Here is a 21934-nt window from a genome sequence, read left to right on the forward strand (position 1 = left end):
AACAAGTAAAAAAATAAAAGAACATCATGAAAAGTTGACTAAGAATGATAGCACGTTATCACTTATGTAACACTGGGGAGAAGTGGAGAATATATTTTAAGATTTAAACACGAGTTTGTAAACATTCTAAAATTATTTTACTCGAAAAGCATTCTCTGAAATTAAGCAAGTTATTTAGAACATATTACATGTACAGTAGAATGGTAAACCAAATCAACTAATACTTATATAATGACAATAAAATGGTGTACTCGAATATACACAAAGTATGAGACTAATATTGCTTTCCATACATAAAAAGGCACATCTAATGGATATACGAGATGGTATAACAAAGTTCCTGGACTATTTCTGTAGCGCGCCAACGAATAGCACACAGTTGCGTGCGCAGTGAGAGCTAACAGTGACTTTCATGAGGCAGTGCGCCGAGTGATACCGCTGTGTTTACTTCGCTAGTTGTGAAATTTGTGTTTTGGTGATCACGTGTATGCTGTAGTCTGAGACTTTATCATGGAGAGGAACAAGGAGCCAGCATGAAAGTTTTCATTAAACTCCGGAAGTCTGCTACAGAAACATTGAGAATGCTTCGGCAAGCTTACGATGAAGAGGCAGTGAGTTGTACGCACAGTTTCAAGTGGTACAGGTGCTTCAAAAGCGGAAGGACACCCCTGGAAGACGATGAGCGATCTGGTAGGCCTGCCACGAGCGTCAACCCAGGAAATGTGGGGAAATTCATCAGCTTCAGCATGAGAATCGTCCCAGGACAATCAATGACGTTGCTGATTTTGTTGGATTATTGTATGGGCCCGTGCAGGCAATACTAACGTCTGAATTGCACCTGCAGCGTGTCGCGAGTTGGGTCTGCGGATTCAACCTTGAGATGAAGCAGCAGGAGATGAAGGCTTCTTCAACTGAGACGAAGCAGCAGTCGTCACAATGGAAGAAGCCTTCATCTTCACGACCGAAGGAGGCATGACAGCCGCAGGCCAACGAAGAATATGCTAATAGACGAACGCACATATTTTCACACACACACCCATATATACGCGCACGCCTACATACACAGCCGTATACACATGCACACACATACACACAGGAGTGCACACACAAAATAACACATACCTGGCACACATCCTTACGCTCTCACACACATACGCACGCACACACATAAACACACACATACACACCTCTCACATACACAAAACCACACACACACACACACATACACAACACACATACACATATACACACATGCATACATACACATATACACACATGCACACACGCACACACGCCTCTCACATACACAATACTCACTCACATACATAACACACACGCACGCACGAAAACATACACAATATACACATACACGCACGCACAAAAAATATACACACACGCGGACACGCACGCACACGGAAACACACATACAGACACACACAAACACACATAAACACACACACACCCGTACCTAACACTCACAATCCCCCCCACACACACACATCTGCACACATACACACACACGCACACACCCACATACACACACACACGCACACACACTTCTCACCAACACTACACACTCACACAGACACGCATACAATCACACACACATGGGCATAAACAGCACACGCGCATACAATAGCGAACGCACGCACACACACGTACACAGCAACGCACATATACACAACATACACATACACACAAACACACACGCACGCACAAAAACATACAAATACACACACGCGCCCATACAAAATACACACACACACGTACACGTACCCAACACCTACAACCCCACACAAACACGAACACACAATACTAAAAAACCGCCTGTTCACCTCCACCTAACACTGTCTATAAGCATCCACTAACCATTCCTGCTACTAATTCCTTCCACTACGTCATACACACACACACACACACAAACACACTAACAGATAAACCACCAAACCATGCACACACGCACACAGACACACACACACGTACGCACACACACTCGCAGACTCTCGCGCACGCACAGATATTCATCTCCGTTTTTCACTCTCCCGTCTTAGAAAGAACTTTTCCCCCACCACCTCCTCTTCCGGTTTTTTCACAATGTAACCTCGTGGGCATCGGTACCATTTTCCTCTTTCTCCGTTTTTCCATTCTCTGAACTTTCCATCTTTCCGACGAAGGGCTACGCCCGAAACGTCATACACTCTCTCTTTCCTTTCCCGAGCGTCCAATAACACTATCCGTATCGCGTCCTCACTTTGTTGTTTTTTTGTTATTGTTTTTTTGAACTTATATATATATATATATATATATATATATATATATATATATATATATATATATATATAATAACTGAAAAGTCCGTCGTTGCTAAGAAATTTTTACAATAGAATGTCTTATATAAATTTTTATTTATTCTATGTCAGAACATGCTTTCCCTGACAGATAGGCCTCTTGATCATGACAGATTTGTACAATTTTTCGCCATCCAGTTTCTGTAAATAGTTATATTGTACAATGTAAATGTCTCCAGTACATATATTTATATATTAGTATTCTGTCGTTGATATAAGGCAGCAAGATGGCAGAAACGTCAGCACTCCAGGCGAAATACTTAGCGGTATTTCGTCTGTCTTTACATTCTGGGTTCAAATTCCACCGAGGTCGACTTTTCCTTTCAGGGTCGACTTTCCCTTTCAGGGTCGATAAATTAAGTACTAGTTGCGATCTAATCGACTGGCCCCCTCCCCAAATATTTCGGGCCTTGTGCCTAGAATAGAGAAGAATATTTTGTCATTCATATTTTTGATGATGATATGGTTAGTAATAGCATGTTAATGGGAACGAGAATATCACTTGATACGAAATTTATTTCTGTAAAATTTATAACTTGTGATGAATTATAAAATGTGACATACACAATGAAGTGAAAGACATTACAAAACAACTTACATTCAGAGGGTTAATCGCAGGAAATTCTCTTGTCGGTATAACAGGCTCCAAACTCTTGAGAATCTTTTGAGAAAGAAATGAACCTTTGTAGACAATTTAAACACAAAAGTTCATGAATTAAATCATATAGTTACTCCTTCAGAAACACCTAACTGATACTGGTAGCATGCTGCTACTAGATATAAGTCGAAAATACTCTCTAAGATTGAAGCACAAGTTTGTTGATTTCAGTTATAATATTTGACAGGAGGTATACTTTCGGAAACTATCCACTTTATTTAGTTCTTTATATATACAGCTGAAATCGTTTGCCCAGCAGAAGTCAGCATAATATTAAAGGTTTTGAAAGATCTGCAAGTACAAAATGTTTTGATTTCTACTAATAACCACTGCAGATATTAACTGTGTGTGAAAGTGTCACGGTACCACTCCTGAGAAGTTGGGAGTCACAAAACCAAAAAGAACACCTGCATTCAAATTTCAGCTCCTGGTCCTCAAAGGTGCTGACAAATTATGTAAAATATAATTCATATCTGCAATGCCATCCATTTCTGTATCAGTGTGTACATGTTCAGTTACATACAGGGGGTTGAACAATACGTCGAAGAATTGACCCGTACAGGTTCTGAACTGTTTTAAGCGGAATTTTGAGTTATTCTTTAAGTAAACCCATATTTAGCTCTTTCGAGGGACGATGGGGCAGGGAAGCATCTCCTCAACTGTTGCTCCAAAATTCTGCATAAATGTTCGTTCCTAGTGAGCCTCAGTGACTTCAATATAATCGAACTGTAAATTTGAATGTAGTCATATCCCTCTAAGAGGTAGAATATTTTCCTTTCAAATCTGCCATGGCAAATAAAATGAGAACGCAGAAAGTGAAAAGACATGCAGTCGTGTTACCACATTTACAGAACAGTAAACGTAGCAAGATCTTTTCTACACAATGTCCCCAAAGAATTAAAAGCATCGAGCGAGAATGTTTCAACTGTAGGAAACAGTAAAACTTCTAAATTTTCGGTCACTATATGAAACCACAATTCATCCAACGGATTCAAAACATTTTCCACGAATCGGGAACAGCGAAGTGGGCCACTTCAGATGTTAGAATGGATTATCAGAACTGTGGTGCCCGACGACATTCGCTGTACTGAGTTGCGGCAAATTCATATTTGCAAAATCACAAATCAACCGTTTGATTTGTGCCCTATTTAACAAGGTTTTTTAAAAAAACCACGAATATGCTATGCTTTTATTCTTCTCTGATTAGAAAAAACGTTGACTAAGGCCAAAAGTGTAAGAGAAGAGATGACAGATGGTTATGTTCAGATTCTTCTGATCTCTCCATATTGAACTACTAGGTTTGAAACATTGTTAAAAGGGCGACTATTTGATATCTTTACAATGCCAATGCTATACGGAAGGCCGCCATTGTCTGTAGGTTCCAGAGCGTCTGTAGGTTCCACACGGAAGGTATCTGCTTATATTGAATGATGAGGACAAATTTCAAATATTCTCGTGCTGAGCTCAGACCGAGGAGTACTCAAAAGAAGCCAGTCTTTACTTCACGAACAAGATAAAGAAAAAACGCTACGAGTCGAAGTCCAAAGCTCACAAACTAAAGAAGATTCAACATATACCATCTACTTCCATCAAAATACTTCATGCAGATGCAATGTAAATTGTAGCAATCAAGTATAAGAATGTTTAGAGTGTGGTATAAAAAAAAATACGCAAACAGCTGTCATCCACATACAAGGTCACCACAACTAATGGAGCGAGGACGGCCACCGTTATTGTAAAGCCAGACATCGCGCCAATACTGCTGTTGAATATGAGAGGTTTGTTGCAGCTTAGCATTAAAAACAATATCTCATATATGAGACACTTTTCTACAGCACTTACGAAATAATTTATATAGCAATTAAAGTAATATATCTATCAGAGTAAATAAATCGTGCAGAGAAACACATGTCTAAGTATGCTGTGTTTCATACTGACAGAGAAAAAATGCCACGGAGGAGTTGCCATGTACATCTGTGAAAATGTTACAGCCTTAACCTTGTTGGCGTATTCAAACTAAGTCTGTAACACAGTCATTGTGTATATAAAACACTTAGATGTAATAATATTCACACTATACCGTCCACCTGATACTGCAAATCATGATGGAAAATTTAAGGAAGGCCAAAAAATGATAAAAGTACAAATGAAACTAGATCAAAATATTAATGTACTTCAAATGGAGTTCATTACCAGAAGGCCCGAGGGCCACATAATTTCAGGAATGACACGGAAAGAACAAAATAAAGTAAAATCTATGATTGATCTTAGGAAAAAGATGTTCATGGAACAAACAATACTATTTCCGATCCGGAACATCAATATCCTAGACTTCTGCATCATAAAAACGTGAAACTTTGGAAAGAATGAGAAACCATGGCAGTTGAAAATATAAAACTAACTCTAAGGTTTTCAACAAATTTGCAAAACAATTTGCCGTTGTGCGTTACAAGCTCTGTAGCCATAAGCATGCGAATGTTGTTTGCGTATCTTTTATATCTCGCTTTAAACATTTTTATACTTGACTGCTACAATTTACATTGCATCTGCATATTGTATCGTGGTCTGCCTCTAGTATGACCATCTTGATTGTTTATGACCGTATTCAGTGACATCTCCTTAACGGCGCTGTGTGGTGTGTGTGTGTGTGTGTGTGTGTGCGCGCGCACGTCTATGTATGTGTTCATGTCAACATATGTATACTTACCTTTCTTCATTTTATTTTTTAACTAATCTCCTTTGTCATTTTTTATTCTGTTTTTTTATTACTTTACTCTGTCATGTATTCACGGTGAAATATAGCCAGACCCATTTACCGGTTATAACCCAGAAATTGCTTCTATCCCCTATCAGTATAGCCAACAACTTACTGGTGACCACAACATGCCAAGCGAAACAAGTATATTTAGCGAAGTATCTTATTTAAAACGAGACACCCAACGAGATGCATTCTGCACTGAAGGATGCAACGCAACTAGCTGTACAATGTCCTATCCGCAAGGGATGCAGGATGGGTCGAAACGATCGTTGTTTTCAATAATGAATTTTGCCAACTCTATTTTCCGCTTCCCTCATTCATTATAAACTCAACAAAAACGTCGGAATTCCTGACATAGATCCAGTGACACTTATATTATAACTCTGGATGACATCAGGTAGTCAAAACTGTGAAAGTGCTTTAATCAGCATACTACTAACCATACACCCAAGGTCCAAATAATTACTTGTGTGTTTGTGTGTGTGTGTGTGTGTGTGTGTGTGTGTGTGTGTGTGTGTGTGTGTGTGTGTGTGTGTGTGTAATCATGTAAATTACCGAACAAAATGAATTTAGGTTGGCCCTGAAATAATGGGAAAAGAGAAAATAAATAAGAGTTAGTAATTTTATTTAAAAAATAAAGCCAAACCACTCTGACTAAAGAAACCTGTCACCCAAATTGTGATTAATGAAAATAAATGTTAGATTAATGGTTAATTAAAATAAATTATAGAAATCCAAAAACGACTTACTTCCAAGATATTACGCACAGTTGGTTCTGGTTTCAGGTCAGATGACAGGAAGATTCTCTTACTCAACTGTTGAGAAGGAAAAGGTCTCTTATTTTCAAGCGTATCATAACTAAGGCTATATAAGATTGTACAATGCACAAATTTACATACGAATATGAATTAAATCATATAGTTACTTCTTTACAAACGGTAGACTAACGCTGTTAGCGCGCTGTGGATGATGTAACAGTCGGGAATCCATAATTACGCATTTGTTCAATTCAGTAATATCATATTACTGGAGAAATACAATGAGAAATTAATCACATTATTTAGAACAGTTCATATGCAACGTTGTATATAAAGAAAATGATCAATCAAACCGGCAAATAGGGATAGTAAGAACATGTACTCGAATACATACAAAGTAGGACAAACATATTGCTATCTATCTATCAATCTATCTGTGGAGGCGCAATGGCCCAGTGGACTCGCGGTCATAGGATCGCGGTTTCGATTCCCAGACCTGGCGTTGTGAGTGTTTATTGAGCGAAAACACCTAAAGATCCACGAGGCTCCGGCAGGGGAATGTGGCGAACCCTGCTGTACTCTTTCACCACAACTTTTTCTCACTCTTTCTTCCTGTTTCTGTTGTGTCTGTATTTCAAAGGGTCAGCCTTGTCACACTGTGTCACGCTGAATATCCCCGAGAATTACGTTAAGGGTACACGTGTCTGGGGTGTGCTCAGCTACTTGCACGTTAATGTCACGTGCAGGCTGTTCCGTTGATTGGATCAACTGGAACCCTCGACGCCGTAAGCGACAGAGAGCCAACACACACATCAATCTATCTAACTACCTATCTATCTATCTAGAGAAGGAGAGAGAGAGGGAGAGAGAGAGAGAGAGAGAGAGAAAAGAAATTGTGTTGTGTAGGTGCAATGGTTTGCCCAACAGCTGTCGACGTATTATATTTAAGCTTAGTCAGAAAGCGAACATCTGTGCCAAATAGAATAGAAATTTGCAGGTGCTCGATCTAAGTTTATATTTTTGCATTTCTAGCAATAATCATTGCAAAATTTATCTCCATGGCTAACTGCCTAAGTACCAATGGTGGGAGTGACAAAACCTTCAAATACACGTCTATTCAGATTTCAGTTCCAAGCTGCCACAGGTACCGTCAAACTATATAAAATAGAAATACCATCTATGCCTGTGCCGTAGCATATATGTTCACACACACACACACACACACACACACACACACACACACACAAACACACATACACACACATATATACATATACATATATATACATACATATATATATATATATATATATATATATATATATATATATAGGAAAATGAAAAAAAGCCAGAATGCTGAACTGGAAGCATAATTTAATAAAGATTTTTTCTAACCGGTTTTCATTGCGAAGGAGCAAATTATCAAGAAGAAGGAGAGTGAAAATGTTTTTTTACAAAGAAGTACAAAATGAAGAAAATAATATATATATATATATATATATATATATATATATATATATATATATATATATATATATATGCACCCTGAAAAGATCGTACAAAACTGCATAAATTGCAGCATATAAATATGCAGCAATATGCAGTTAGTGTGATCGAAGCACGTGTCAGACAACTATTATGAATAAACTAACTGGAACTAAACATAAAGTTTGAATGTTAAAATTCTTCATTCTCCTTATTATCAGCATTGTATTTTACACTCTAAGTAGCCAAGAGCAAAAAATGCAACATCGGATGGGAGTTGATGGAAATGTATCATAAAATGCACCATCTGAAGGAATCAGCTTTGGCATTTTACATTTTACATTTGGCAATTCGGTATATCCCTCCTCTTATTGCAGATATAAATATATATACATATGCCTTGTATGTGTATTACAAAAGTAGACGGCTTTGAAGTCAACTCGAATTCCTGAAAGCGACGAGTTTACATCTTCATAATGCATATGCATATCAGTTATTATATATCAAATTTATGCTGGTTGGGTAAGTGGTGCAATCGAAAGGCTTCATATGTAAAATGTGAACACCTCGAGCTGCTATTTGTATAAGAAAGAGAAAATGATTCTTCCCTAATGTCCGAAATGTTAGCTGTTGAAGATATGCAATTGTTTTTGTTTTTTTAATCTTTTTTCTCTGAAATGCAGGGACTAACTCTGGTTCTGCTGCCTCATTCATTTCATCTGTTAGTTTTTCACTATGATACTAGAGTTTATTTGAGAGTTGGCTACAGTCTAATCTTTAACGCTCCATACCATAATAGACAAAAATGTTGTATGTTTTTATTCTTATATCTAAACACTGGCAAGTGCTTTGTGTATCTTTTCTTGAAGACATTTTCAGTCAATCATACGTAAGTATTTGTGGGCCCATCCATGCCAGTGATATCAGCAGTGTAACACAGTACATTTTCAAGGCACATATTCAGAGGACAGTTATCAGGGAGTCTATATTTATAAGATCAATATGGGCTCTTCCTCATACACTTGTACTTACTGACACTGAAGGTCAATAAACAATTTTTGGGGAGACAACTATAGTTTATGTTAAACGTGTTTCTAGTGAAACTCGTGGTATATATGTGAGCGTGGAAAATAGATGTTAAAATTTTCAGAAATCGTCAAGGGATGTTTGTTAAAACGTACACTCTGAATAGAGGGTCATATCTCAAATGTTTCTTAGGCCAACATCATTTTAGACTAAATTAATTCAGTCAAAATGAGTATAGTTAAATTTGGTTTGATGCAAGTCTTATTGTTATTAACATTTGAAGTTTCTACAGCGGCGTTGCAGCGTGTATTGTTACTTCTGAAACTAATTGACAGTTTTAATAATCAACAACCAAATGGATATACATACATAGATGCTTACACACACACACACACACACACACGCGCACACACACACACACAAACACACACACACACACACACACACACACACACACACACACATATACAGAGTTTTTGTATTGTAACGTAGCGCATTAAGGAAAATATATATTGAACACAAGTGAATGCTGATTTTTACTCATATAATTAGAATACAATCAGTGGAGAATAATAAAAAAAAGAAATTTATAAAACGTGGATTCAAAAGTACGCCCAAAGATACTTATCAAAATGTTCGCCATTTTTTCTATTTAATGTAATGATCAGTTCGGGACAGGGTAGATCGGCACACCTTTTGGCACAATTCTGTGTCGATCTCACGGACAGCATTTTGTAATACAGTTCTATATTTAAGAGATGAGGAATTATGTACATTATTTACATTTGACGGATATTTGGCCTCATCTTGTTTGCTGTTAACAAAAGGTTTCGGCTGATATACCTTCCAGCCTCCATCATGTGTCTTGGGAAAATTTCGAACCTGGGTTCTCAATCCTAAGGTATTTTCCGAACTCTGAATCTTAGGGTTAGTAGTCCACGTTCTTAATCACTACGCTATATGCCCGTCGGCGATTACGGAGTGAATTTTTAGAGCTTATAAATCAAATATTTTCCTATCCTTCCTTAATACCGGTTCCTATATGCTATTTATATCTGCACTCGGTCTGCTTAGGAGGTTGTTGTGTCCTAGCATATGTGCTGCTTCTTTCCAGTAGTGTTCTCTGTCTATTATTTGAACTTCATCCCACAGGGGGAGGTGGTCTCCACTTTTCCATACATGATCAGCTATATCTGATTTATCAATTTCTCCTCGTGTCACAGCTTTGCGATGTTCCTCTACCCTTATTTTGAAGGGCCGGCATGTTTCGCCTTTATATAACCAACCACAGAAGCATGGGATGGAGTACACGCAGTTTTTGGTTATATTCTCTTCTATTAGTGGTTTTACTTGAAGGAGATATTTGCGAAGTGTTGTATTACTCTTGAATACTGTCCTGATGTCATATGGGCCGCATATCTTCTGTATCTTTTCGGGGAGGCCTTTCACATAGGGTACACAGACTGTATACAGTTTATTGGTTTTATCCTCTCTTTTCTTCATAATTGAAGTAGATAGTATGTTTTGGGGCTAGTTGTTGCAACAACTCCAAAACATTCTATCATATGTAAATAAAGCATTTTGTATTTTCCCTCGAAGCTGATCAACAGTACGTGGATTGTAACCGTATACCAGATTTGTTTCATACTCCCCAAAGAAAAAGTCACATGGGGTGAAGTCGGGCGACCGGGCTGACCATTCAACTGGCCCTCTTCGTCCAATCTACGCGCCAGGAAAATTGTCTTCCAGCCACTGCTGGACTGGCAATGAATAATGTGGATCTCCCATTGATCTCTGAGTTATTGATCGAAAGACTTTAATGCTATGCTGCGTTACATTACAAACACCTTGTATATATATATATATATATATATATATATATATACATACATACATACACACACACACACACATCATATATATATATATGTACATCTAGATATGTATGTATATTCGTACATATGTATGAATTCATGCACGTATATACAGGTATATGTTTATATATGTTTATCAATGAATATGTGTGTGTGTGTGTGTGTGCGTGTGTGTGTGTGTGTGTGTCGTAGTAGTAGTAGTAGTAGTAGTAGTAGTAGTAGTAGTAGTAGTCTTTGGATGGAATTTATGAAAATTTAATGCCTCACTACGCGCTTTCCAGAATCACACTTCTCTTAAGATCATACACCGTATTCTTGGTTTCAATTATAGTATAGTGCGTAGTATCCGTGGGCAGTGGGTTGATCATTTTCATGAATTCATTTTTTTTCTGGCGATATAACATTAATATATGCTGAACAGAGGTATGCCTATCCCTTTTGACCAGTGCGAAGGTTGATTGAGTTATGTGTATTTAGTGGAGAGGAAGGGAAGGTGATGGAAAGAGAGGAATGAATAGTAGTCATATGCGGATGGAGGTGTGTGACGTGTTGGACTAATTTTGCTATTTCTGCAGATGTCAAGGATGGGTGGTACATTCCTTTCTACGATCTCATTTAAGGTATGACTTTCTTCAATGAATTCCGAATTAAACAGGCCAATTGGTAAGCTACTACAGCCATTAGCCGTTGAGGTTTATTGTCTGAAATGATAAATGATACTTTTTTTAAGGTCATCTTTTAATTGTTTCTGTTGGTGTAGTGTATAGCATCATAAATATTGGCTGGTCTGTTTGTTTACTTGTTTGCGTTCCTTCTGTTGTTCTATAATATACTAAGGGCATCAATGTTATTCCGTTTAAAAATGCTTTTTCAGACTTCTGCCCTTAGGCAACAGTCTGCTGACCGGCGTCTACTCCTGGTGTCGTACTGCCATGGGATGCGTATTTGTTTTGCAGTGCTTCTCCCCTATTTGTCGATTTTTGCGATGGTTGGAACGAAAGAACACCATGCTTCCGTGATTAAGTTCCTCATCATCCGAAAAGTGCTTCCCTTTAAATAAAAACTTCATGGTTGGAAAGATGTGAAAGTCAGATTGTACGACGTCGGAAGAGTAAGAGGGGTGAGGTACGCAGAAGTGTGCTTTCGTCTTGGCCACGTGTGAACTCGGACGTTGTTTTGGAGGAGGCAAACGACTTTGGTTATCATGCCATGCTTCTCTGCTTTGATGGTGTCCCGCAATTTCTGCAGCAGAGAAGCATAATATGCTCTGTTAATTGTGGTGCCCTTTGCCGGAAAATCCATCATTACTACTCTGCGCCTGGGAGCAATTGACTCGTTCCTCCTTCTGAAAGGGTGTGAGCATCCGAGGAATCCATCGTGTAGACAACTTCCGCATGAGCAAATGGTCGTGAATAATTTTTTCCACGGACCCTACACTTATTATTATCTCTTTTTGGGCTAGATGCCGAATAATTATGCAACGATCCTCTAAAATGGCGACTTCCATTTTATGGATGGTGTCGCCATCAATGGTGGGTCGTCCAGGAATAGGAACAGTTTCCACTAATATCCGACATTTGAACTGGTGATGCCAGTGATTGATTACGTCGTATAAATGGTACATCATCACCATAAACTTCTTTCATTTCATCGAAAGTTTATTTTGGTGTACGACCTATCTAGTATAAGAACCTGATCGCGGATGTGCATTCAACTTCCTCCATTATAATGCCTTAGTCCACTTCAGGTACCATAAAAGACAAATGAATACCAGTTGAAAGCTGCAATTTACAATGTGACATCCAGAGACAAGTATGATTATACCTGTTTAAGCTCCGTGTCCGGCAATAACCGGAAGTGAGTCAGGGGAAATCTTTAATGAACACCCCTCAAGTGTGTATGTGTATATATATATATATAGTGTGTTTGTGTGTGTGATTGTGTGCGTGTGTGTGTACCTCTATGTATGAAAGTATGTATGTATATATATGCATGTGTGTGTGTGTGTGTGTGTGTGTGTCTGTGTGTGTGTGTGTGTGTGTGTGTGTGTGTGTGTGTGTGTGTGTGTGTGTGATCCATGGATGAAACCCAGAGATTCTCACTACAGAGAACATTTAGTTGTGCTCAAATGATTCAAACATACACTCTGATGTATTTAAAAGTGACCAACTCCACGGGGTAAGCAATGATTAAACGAGTGATCAAGTTGACCAGATATACAGGCAGTTATGCGGATAAACAAATTAGAAGTATTAAATATAACAGTTTTGATATGAACTACAAAATATGTATATATGTATGCATGCAAAACGAGAGAAAGTGAAAAGTGGAGACTTTCAGATTATGGATATTTAAGTATAAATAGACAGTATAAGTATAAATATTAATAGATCCAACTTACACAGAGAACAAACGACAGAGAAAATTAAAGGGTTTGAAGAAAGGTATTATACGTCCAACAGTTGCTGGAATTATAAAACCTTTATTTATAACCCTTTAATTTTTGTTTGTAATTTGTACTGTATGTAAGTTAGATCTATTAAAATAAATATCTGCATATTTATAATTAAATATTCATCGACTGAAATTCTCTACTTTTTTCTTACTCTCGTTTTGCATGCATACATATATACATATTTTGTATTTCATATCCGAACTGTTACAATATTTGATACATCTAATTTGTCAATCTGAATAATTGTCAATTGCCTGTATATATGTGTATGCATATATGTTTGCATGTTTTTGTATATATATATATATATATATATATATATATAGAGAGAGAGAGAGAGAGAGAGAGAGAGAGAGAGAGAGGGGAGGGTGAGAGAGAGGGAGAGAGAGAGAGATAGAGATAGAGAGAGAAAGAGAGAGAGAGAGAGAGAGAGAGAGAGAGAGAGAGAGAGAGAGAGAGAGAGAGATGAATCTGGTAATGAGAACAGGGAAGGAATATCCCGAAACACAATGATCTATGCATGTCAATTACTATGATATTATATGATATATATAACTGGAACCGAATCAAAGCTAGAAATCTATAAAAGAATTTATAAGAATTAAAATGAAAAGAATTCAGTCTATTTACTTCCAGTGTTGATATATCAAAACTTACATATGACAAAATATTTTCTCGGTGAGAGGAAGACACTTTTGCAGATGGGCCATTGGTTATACTGTATACAAGTGGGAGAAAGAGAGAAAATAAATAAGTATATCGGCTGATTTCCATCGCCTTTATTTTTACAGATATCCTACTGTTTATGGTACCACACTGATAATGACGTGGCGTAAAGATACACGTCAGATATATCCGGTAAGTACTGAACATGCGTTCACTCACTTCCGGAACGGGCGCACGTATATCTATCTATCTATCTATCTATCTGTTCGTCTGCCTGTATGTCTGTCTATCTGTCTACGTATCTATCTACCCGTCTATCTCTTTCTCTTACGCACACACACACAACACAAACACACACACACACATGACTTATATATAAACACTCATACAAAATATTTCATATCCTATTGGAAGGGAGAATGTTAAACGAATACTACGAAATACAAGCGTGTGTTTAAGATGCGAATTTTTCCTAATCACATGGTTCGCATGGTTCCATGTTCAGTAGCACTGTGCTGCATTTTTGCAAGGGACAGGTTGGTGAAAGCTTTGTGAGTGCACATTGGTAGTTGTATAGATATATATCTGTGTATGTGTCTGTGCGTGCGCATGTATGTACATACATATATAGTAATAATAAAAATAATAATCCATGGATGAAATTTATAAATATTTTGGTGTTTTAGTGATACAACACAGACATCTAAATTGATAGGGTTTCTCTAAGGATATAGCAGTACTTGTCAGCACAATTTTTTTTTACTTCTCCGAGACATGGTTCTCTTGGGATCTTATCTAGATGTTTCTGACATCCCTTTTTTATCATACCAAGACACTGACAATAACAGAAATAGTTCTCACTTTAAGAGGTCATATCTTTTGTATTTCAATTTCCAGGTTCTTATATGGAACGTGTAAACCAGGTTTTTATTATTGAAACTTTAAAATTTATACTTCAGAACAATTATTTCATGCTTCATGACACCTACTATCGACAAAAACGTGGAATTGCGATGGGAACCTAATAATGGGATATTTTGAATTCACCATATATGGAGTGTCACTGCTAAAATATGGATAGCCATTTCACCTTTATATAAGAGAGATAAGATATGTGAAAAGATATGTGGAAGACTGCTTTATCATTTGGAATGAGACCTTTGATAAAATTTTGTGTGTGTGTTTGTGTGTGTGTGTGTGTGTGTGTCCTGTTTGTTATCAATTTTGACCCTCCGCAAAATCCCAAATTTTATTTAATTTGCTTTGCGGGAGCAACTGTTTTATCGAAAGCGTATATTATTGTTAAATGCTCGAAATACGAGAGTAGAAAAACAGCCAATAATTGATGAAGGGTCGTTTTTTATGTTGTTTGCCTTATTTTCCGTTTGTGTCTTTCGTTGTTCGAAAAAATAGCTCATATTCCATGTACTCGTACTTTGTATTTTTTGTTGTACACGTTTCATGACGTCCTGTGCCCACATACTCATATATATATATATATATATATATATATATATATATATATGTATGTATGTATGTATAGATGTAAGTATGTACATATACGTATGTACATATGCATATATATATATTATTTATATTATTGAATGATTGAACGCCAAGCATCCTCTTCCAAGTAAGTTTTATCTAAGCGCTGGTTACAGGGACGTAAACACACCAATATCGGTTGTCAAGCGATGCTGGGGAGACAAACACACACACAAATACATATATACATACATACGTAGGCGTAGGAGTGGCTGTGTGGTAAGTAGCTAGCTTACCTCACTATAGTGAAGACGTATTTTTTACTTGCTCCTGGTAAGCGTTTTGTTGTTGTTGTTGTTATTGCTGTTGTTCTTGGATTTTTTTTGCTGTTGAACGAAGAAATTATTGTAGAAAAAAATTGTTGAACTGCTTTATTTCCCGGTTCTACCGGGGAATAATTACAAAAATTATTGTAGTTGCTGGCCATTGCGGCATTTTGTTGAAACATCTTATTTTATTTTTTTGAACTGTGAATAGTCTTTGTAAACTATTTTTGTGCCCCTCCCCCTAACGGGGGTGGGATTTGAACATTTTTGTACTCTTTAAGAGGAAAACCTTTTTTATAGGTTTCCCAGTTTGTGTGGGAAACCAATTAAATCTTTTAATTTTCTGTTAATCCGTCAACCGAATTATGTCGGTAGAAATAATACACGAACAGTGTACTCTCGCAGAGAGTGAATATAATAGCGGAAAAAAATTCTCCACGGTTGTCGCAGTGGCTACGGAAAATATTGATATAAATATTGAAGAATTAAAAGAGATGTTTAAAAGAATGAAGGAGGAGGGTGGTGATGTTACGATATCACCCTCCTCCAATATTTTGGACACTGAGAGACGGACCGTAGTGTTTAAAACCTTCTGTCTGAAGGACAAAAGATTTAAACACTTTGATAAAGATATTATTGAAAAATGCTTGTCCCCAATATGGAAAGATGTGGTGTATATCGCAAGGGGGCGGGCATATGGTACTGTTGAGGTCCGTTTCTCAGAGGAGGAGGTGGCCCGCGGGCATTCTGTGTGTTCCTTTAAAACCAAAGAGGTGCTACTGCTACCAACATATATGGGGAAGAGAACTTCCCGCGTGAAAATTAATGAATTGCCACCGGAAGTCGACCCGAAAGAAGTGGTGGCCGCCCTGTTGTTTAATAGGACGGACCGGATAAAAATTCTAACAGTGACATGCTCTGCCCCGCAGTATTGGCTAGGGAGGAGCGTCACAGTAATTATTCAGGGGGCACAAGAAGACCTTCAGGTACTACCAGAAAGAGTGCTCGTGGGCAATAATGTGTCCCTTAGAGTGCAGGTGGAAGGAAGAAAACCCACCTGCTACGAATGTGGAAAATTAGGCCACATTCGTGTGGATTGCCCACAATGTAAAGAAAAACTGTTGCATGCACAAGGCCCTTCAAACGTGGAAAAAATACCCTCTCCCGCAAACACACCAACCCCCACAAACACAAAAATTCCCACCCCCGCTGTTACGGTGCCAGCCCCCAAACAAATAAATGAAAAAACTCAGCCCTCACATACACAAACCCCCACACTAACAAAGCCCCCCACCGTGACACTGGCTGAACTAATTGTGGCTCCCCCAGGAAATAGTATAGAAATAGCAGAGGGGGAGTTCACAATGGTGAAAAAAAACAAAAAAAAGAGCACATACAATATCCCCGTCCATATCCCCCACAATAAACAACACTGACGCAACACAGACACCAAAAAAATCCCGCCCCGCCGACCCAAGAAAAAAGGAAAAAAATTTGGAAAAACTCGAAGATAAACTAGTGCTAATCGAGTACGATACTCGAAGCTTGTACCTTGATGGCGTGGTAGTACCACACAAAACCACAAGGCTTTACAAAAAAAAAGAAGATCACCATGAAAGATGAGCATGGATCAGAGAAGAGACGTTTAAACAACTGGAAGCTAGGGAACCGAATAGCATTAAAACATTTAAAAAGCTACCAAAATACTTAGAGGAGGAGGAAAGTAGATGGGCCGAAGAGCGTATAAGGAGAACGGCCCCAACCTCTCCAGCAAAACGTAAGTAGAACCTTTTCTTCTTTCAAATGGCCTCTCTGAACATTGGATGTTTAAATGTGCGTGGTCTGAGTTCGAAGTGGAAGCAGGCATGTTTCCTCGACGACCTCAGATCGCACGATATACATGTGAAGGTTGCTACAGAGACCAAGCTGGACAGTCTACGAACCTTCTCGCCTCTCCTGAATGGCTATGAGAAAATCATGTCTCCTGGCCAGAACGGAGAACGAGGGGGTGTAGTGGTACTGATCCGCAATGGCTTGGCTCTGCAGACAAGTACAGTCTATGTGAACCCTGAAGGTGGGCTGGTCGTCCTTGATGTGACATACAGCAGTAAGGCCTTCAGGCTGATCGGACTCTACGCATCATGCGCTAGGGGTTTCCAATCTGACTTTTATCGGCGCCTAGAGGGCTCTCTCGTGACGTCGAAGACATTAGTAGTGTTAGGGGACTTCAACGCTATTGTTGACGCTCGCATCGATAGCGTCGGCTGGATTGATAGAAAAGTGAACTCACGCCTCGTCGATCTGCTTAAGCGATTTCAGCTGGCAGATCGTTACAGGCTTGAACATCCGAACGTGCCAGAGTGGACCTGGATGAGTGGCGACGGAAGGTTCAAGTCTTATCTAGATAGGATAGTAATAAGAATTATAGATAAGCCTAGTTTTACTTGTCCACAACTTGTCCAAGTGTCCTACACTGACCATAGAATGGTTAAGTGTAGGTTGGACGTAGATAGTACAACTAGTAGAGGACCCGGCTACTGGAAGCTGAACAAGACTATTTTGACTTGTGAGGCATACCGTAGTCGGATTAAGGAGTTAGTACAGAGAGCGTTAACCGGTACCGTGGTTAATAACCGGTGGTGGTTCGCCCTCAAAAGAGCCATTCGTTTCGAGTCCATTAGGTTTAGCAAACAGCTAAGACTAGATAGGACTAGAGTAGAAGGGCAGCTAGTTAAGAACTTAGAAGAGGCGCTGAGGTTGGGCTCTGCATCCCACATTCTAGCAGCGAGAACGGCATTGGACCGTCACCTCAAAGCCAAACATGAGGGGTGTAAAGTCCGGGCTAAAGTGAAAGCATTGGGCCACGAGGGAATTAACGTTGCCAGATGGGCCCGCACGGTAGAAACCCAGCGTGGCAACGAAGCCACAATAAGGTCTCTTATTATCGAAAAAGGACGCACGGTCAAAGAACGGGACGAGATGTGTGAGGCGCTTCACGAACACTTTGCCGAGTTGTTCGGGAGGGGCGGGACGCTTGATCATGATGAAGCCCTCAGGGACTTTCTGACTGGCAGACCGCGTCTCTCGGCAAGGAAGGCTGAGTGCTGTGAAGGGCCAATCACAGCCGAGGAGGTGATCGAGGTGCTGGGCGAATGCCCCGGGGACAAGTCACCGGGTCTCGATGGTCTGCCCTATGAATTTTATAAAAGTATGCCAGACTTGTTCGGGCACCTACTGACCAGCGTTTACGCCAACTGGCAGCAGAATGGGAGAATCCCCAAGTTTGCGATCCGGGGGGCAGTGACGTTGATTAGAAAGGACCCGAGCAAGGGGGACGAGATAGGGAACTTTAGGCCCATAACTCTGTTAAACACAGAGCTAAAGATTTTGGTCAAGGTGCTAGCGAAAAGGTTGGCGCGTGTCGTGGGCGAACTTGTTGGGGAAGCACAAACTTTTGCTATCCCAAGCAGGTCGATACACGACAATCTCCACCTTATACGCTACTCCTTAGAGAGGGTAAGGAAACTTTCTGGCTTAGCAGGAGGGGCACTGGCACATTTAGACCAGTCTAAGGCGTTTGATAGGGTCGACCATCGGTACTTGGCGGCGGTCCTCGAGAAGGATGGCCTAGGCCCGACCTTCCGCGGTTGGATTGCTGCTTTGTACAGCGACATCGAGTCTGTCATCAAGGTGAACGGGTTCTTTTCGAAACCGTTCAGGATCGAGCGTTCAGTTCGTCAGGGGTGTCCCCTATCACCGCTTCTGTATGTGTTGGCCCTGGAGCCATTGCTGCGGAAGTTGTAGGCACTAGGGGGCGCTCCGCTTGATCTATGGTGTGGAAGGAGAGCTACAGCGTACGCGGATGACATTTCCATCATCGTGGCGGACGAGGGCCAGATTCCAGTGGTGGAAAAGGCCATCAAAAGTTACGAGGCGGTGGCAGGAACAAAGGTTAACAAGGACAAGTCGGTCGGTTTGCAACTCGGCACCTGGAGGGGCAAGCCGATAGCGTCCAATAACATCGTGGGGCGTTGGACGCAAGGTCCTGTTAAGTTGCTCGGAGTCTGGATAGGTCCAGACCTCCAGATAGAGAAAAATTGGAGCGAGGTGGCCAGCAAGGTGACCGCTCTAACCCAGACCTGGTCTGGGCGGGCGTTATCCTTGCTAGGAAGGGCGGAGGTGGTGCAGATGTTTATAACATCAGTAATTACCTACCGCCTGACCGTGGTGCCTTGCCCCGATTTGTGGCTGAACAAGTTGGAGAGAATCCTTTTCCGCTTTTTCTGGAAAGGAGAAAAAGCGCTCTGTCTGCTGCCAGAAACCGCTAAAAGGTGGGCTAGGGATGCCTTGGCTGAGGATGCGAAAACTCGCGTTAAGGTTGAGGCACCTCTGGCTTTACCTGGATGGAGAACAGGTGTGGTCACCGCACGTTCGGTTCTTCCTCCCCAAGTTAGTGTCCTTAACGGACACTGGTACATGGATTAAGCAGAGACCTAAGCTGGGAGACTGACATTTGGAGTGCCGCCAGGCGCTCCAGCTACTCTCTCGGTCGGGCATGCCGGCAGCAGGAGTTCCACCGCGGATTTTTATAGGGGGTTAGTGGAATCTATGTCAGAAGACGCCTTGGGGGAGACCTTAGGCTACGATGAAAGTCAGTTGGTCAGCCTGTTTAGGAGAACGTTTGGGCCGGGGTATCTGGATAATTACCAGAAATCCCTGGCTTTGCAATGTTTTCGAGCGGCGTTACCTGTTCGCGACAAGCTGTCAAGGCACGGAAGTGCCGTATCGTCGACATTCCCGAGATGTGGGCATGATAGGGAAACTGTCTTGCACGCATTTGTGGAATGTTCGGAGTTGTCGGGACTGATAGCGTTTGCAGAACAACTGTTGTCAGTGATAGGAAGAGTACAGCTATGAGCTGAGTCTATCATCGAGACGGTACCACCTCCTCTCTTTAACAGGGAAAGGAAGGCCTGTTTTTTTCTGCGTAGTAGCCATACTGAAAGAAACAGTATGGAAGACGCGTGTGAAAGGTATAGTGACAGGTACCTTTGACTCCGGCCAGGGGTTGGTTAACTTTTTTAGTTACCAGCTCAGTAGTAAGATCAGGCTGGAGAGAAAGTGCCTGTCACGGGATATGTTTACGAAAAGATGGAAGTCTGTGGAGCGCAAGGTGAGTGAGATTGGCACCAAATAAGTGAGGTCAATTTGGGAAGCAAAGGTTCTATCAGGTTGGTCGGTTGCCTTCCTTCTAGTTGCCTCATTGCGAAGCGCAATGATTTCTTGTGTAATATTTTAAAATTGATTTTTAATCATATATTAATTTATTCGTAACTTGTAAAATTTTTAAAAAAAGATTTAAGCTACTTCCCCCTTATGTTTGTCTGTCCTTGTTTGTCCCCTCTCTATAACGCCTCCAATGGCGAATTTTTATGAAATAAAGTAACTTGCTTACCAACAACATGGTTCCGGGTTCAGTCCCATTGCGTGGCACCTTGGGCAAGTGTCTTCTACTATAGCCTCGTGAGTGGATTTGGTAGACGGAAACTGAAAGAAGCCCGTCGTATATGTATATATATATATGTATATATATATATATATATATATATATATATATATATATATATATATATATATATATATATATATATATATATGTGTGTGTGTGTGTATGTATGGGTGTGTGTATGTTTGTGTATGTTTGTGATCGTTACAATTTATAGGAAGGACAGTATACACTTTATTATTATTTTTAATTTTTTAATATTTCTAATGTTTTAATTAATATTATATATATATACCATTGGTTCTTAATTCATCTCCGAAGAGCGGAATTACTGATAGTATGCTGATATTTTGATCACATTATGATTATAGTAATATCCGTGAAACGATCGTCAGATATTTAATTCTTTAAATTTTAGGTTTTTTTATTTTTTAGACTTTACAATATTCATGCTTAATTATGCATAAATTTTTATACGCATTTATATTCACATGTATCTTTATCTACATTCATATTTTTATACATATTTATATTTATATTTCGTATATTTATATTTTAAATTTTAAATTTATTTATTATATTACCATGT

General features: G+C 39.5%; 1 protein-coding gene across 1 annotated transcript in view; it reads right to left on the reverse strand.

Annotated features, from left to right (window-relative positions):
- The window catches only part of LOC149133362 (uncharacterized), a 30044-nt gene extending 15828 nt beyond the window's left edge, over positions 1–14216 (reverse strand). Inside the window, exons 1-3 of the mRNA XM_089360173.1 lie at positions 14020–14216; positions 6514–6579; positions 2947–3009 (exon numbers count right to left, since the gene is read on the reverse strand). Of these exons, the coding sequence (XP_089216299.1) occupies positions 2947–3009; positions 6514–6579; positions 14020–14136 (246 nt within the window). The 5' untranslated portion in view covers positions 14137–14216. The remainder of the gene's footprint in view (positions 1–2946; positions 3010–6513; positions 6580–14019) is intronic.
- Positions 14217–21934: the final 7718 nt, after the last annotated feature.

This window comes from Octopus bimaculoides, chromosome 11 (assembly GCF_046866305.1).
Source record: "Octopus bimaculoides isolate indiv1 chromosome 11, ASM4686630v1, whole genome shotgun sequence".
NCBI classification, from domain to species: Eukaryota; Metazoa; Mollusca; class Cephalopoda; order Octopoda; family Octopodidae; genus Octopus; species Octopus bimaculoides.